The sequence below is a fragment of the Octodon degus genome, unplaced genomic scaffold, assembly GCF_000260255.1.
Source record: "Octodon degus isolate 3935 unplaced genomic scaffold, OctDeg1.0 scaffold00054, whole genome shotgun sequence".
Taxonomy (NCBI): domain Eukaryota; kingdom Metazoa; phylum Chordata; class Mammalia; order Rodentia; family Octodontidae; genus Octodon; species Octodon degus.
The window spans coordinates 13,433,986-13,435,398 of NW_004524630.1; the positions used below are offsets into that span (position 1 = coordinate 13,433,986).

At 37.3% G+C, this 1,413-nt stretch overlaps 1 protein-coding gene across 1 annotated transcript in view; it reads left to right on the top strand.

Moving 5' to 3' along the window:
- LOC111817305 (DNA repair-scaffolding protein-like) overlaps positions 1-1,413 on the top strand; it is a 34,048-nt gene that overhangs the window by 18,734 nt on the left and 13,901 nt on the right. Inside the window, exons 2-3 of the mRNA XM_023717696.1 lie at positions 63-218; positions 1,191-1,257. Coding sequence (XP_023573464.1) covers positions 63-218; positions 1,191-1,257 — 223 coding nt within the window. The remainder of the gene's footprint in view (positions 1-62; positions 219-1,190; positions 1,258-1,413) is intronic.

The following is a 1,413-nucleotide window of genomic DNA, read 5'->3' on the forward strand; positions in this document are numbered from 1 at the left end:
CTGCTTCCATTGCCATCTTATTGTACATTTAATGAAATCAATTTTCTTTAAAAACTCCGCAGAGGAAAAGAACTTGGGATTCAGAGTACCCGTCCTTTCCAGAAGAGAGACCACTGCAGTCCCAAAGAACAGGTCTCAGGACAGTGGGAGAAGCTGCCTCCCTCTCTGACACTTGGCTGACGTGTGGAGAAGGATTTCAGGGTACTTCTGGGAACCAGGTAAAGGACCTATAAAATTGTTTTCCCTGAATGCAGATAAATAAAATGTAAAATTCTCGAGGCCATTGTAATTAAATTTTTTTGAAATTCTGTTTCTCATTTTCTTTTAGAACACTATAATTGGTATAGTATTTTTTCTCATTCCTTGAATTCTTTTAGTAATTGTGGCAAGTTATTATGCCCTGTAGAAGAACTTTTCTGCTTTGTATTTATATATTCAGAATCTTTTGGCTGTGAAATTCTACATAATTTTTTGGGGGGGTATTTAGTACAGGGTCTACACGGTCCCACTACATAGATCAGACTCCTAGTGATCCTCCTGTTTTCAGCCTCCCAAGCTCTAGGATTATAGACGCCCAGTCTCAATTGCCATCTCAGCCTGCCCCAGGGACGGGGCTGGCATGCCAAGCTGGGGGATCGAACCCCAGCTGCTGCGCTCTGCCTAAGCAGGCACTTTAGTCTGCTGAGCTATCTGGCCGGCCCTTTCTAAATAATTTTTTTAAACTTACTATGTAGAGGAATGCTGTTTTAAACTCTTACGTGGCTGCAAGTAGTTATGAGGACCTCATAAGTGGTCAGAGTCATACATTTGAACAGTTACTAACAGTGAATGTTGTGATCAGTTAGCTTTCTGTTTAGAATCTAGAAAAGTGTACAAATAAATTTACAACTATATAAGGAGTATGTGTTTGGGGAACATGTGTATTAGTGAATATACGTAAAGGAACTGAGTGTGGTAACATGACTATAATTGCAGCATTCAGGAGGCTGAGGCAGAAGGATCACTGTGAGTTTATTATGAATTCAGTATGGCATAGATAGTGAGATCAAGGCTAGCCTGAACTACACATTAAGACCGTGTCTCAAAAGAAAAGAAAAGAAGGAAACAGGAATAAGTTAAGGGGAATATAGTTTAATACTAACTACTTTATAAAATATTTTTGGTAAATTACATGATTATTTTACCTGCAGTTGTTAACAAATGAAAAGGCAACTACTACAGGAAAGAACCTTAAATTTTCTCGAAGACCAAGAAAAGGTAATGTTACTTTATTTTTTTTATCTACTTTTTCCTTTTATTTGAAGGATGTTAGCGATATTATTTTTTCCCCCATAATTTTATTGAGAAACAAATAGCAATGAGACAGTTTCAAACCAAATTAGTAGGACAGTTTCAATAATTAACACATTGCAT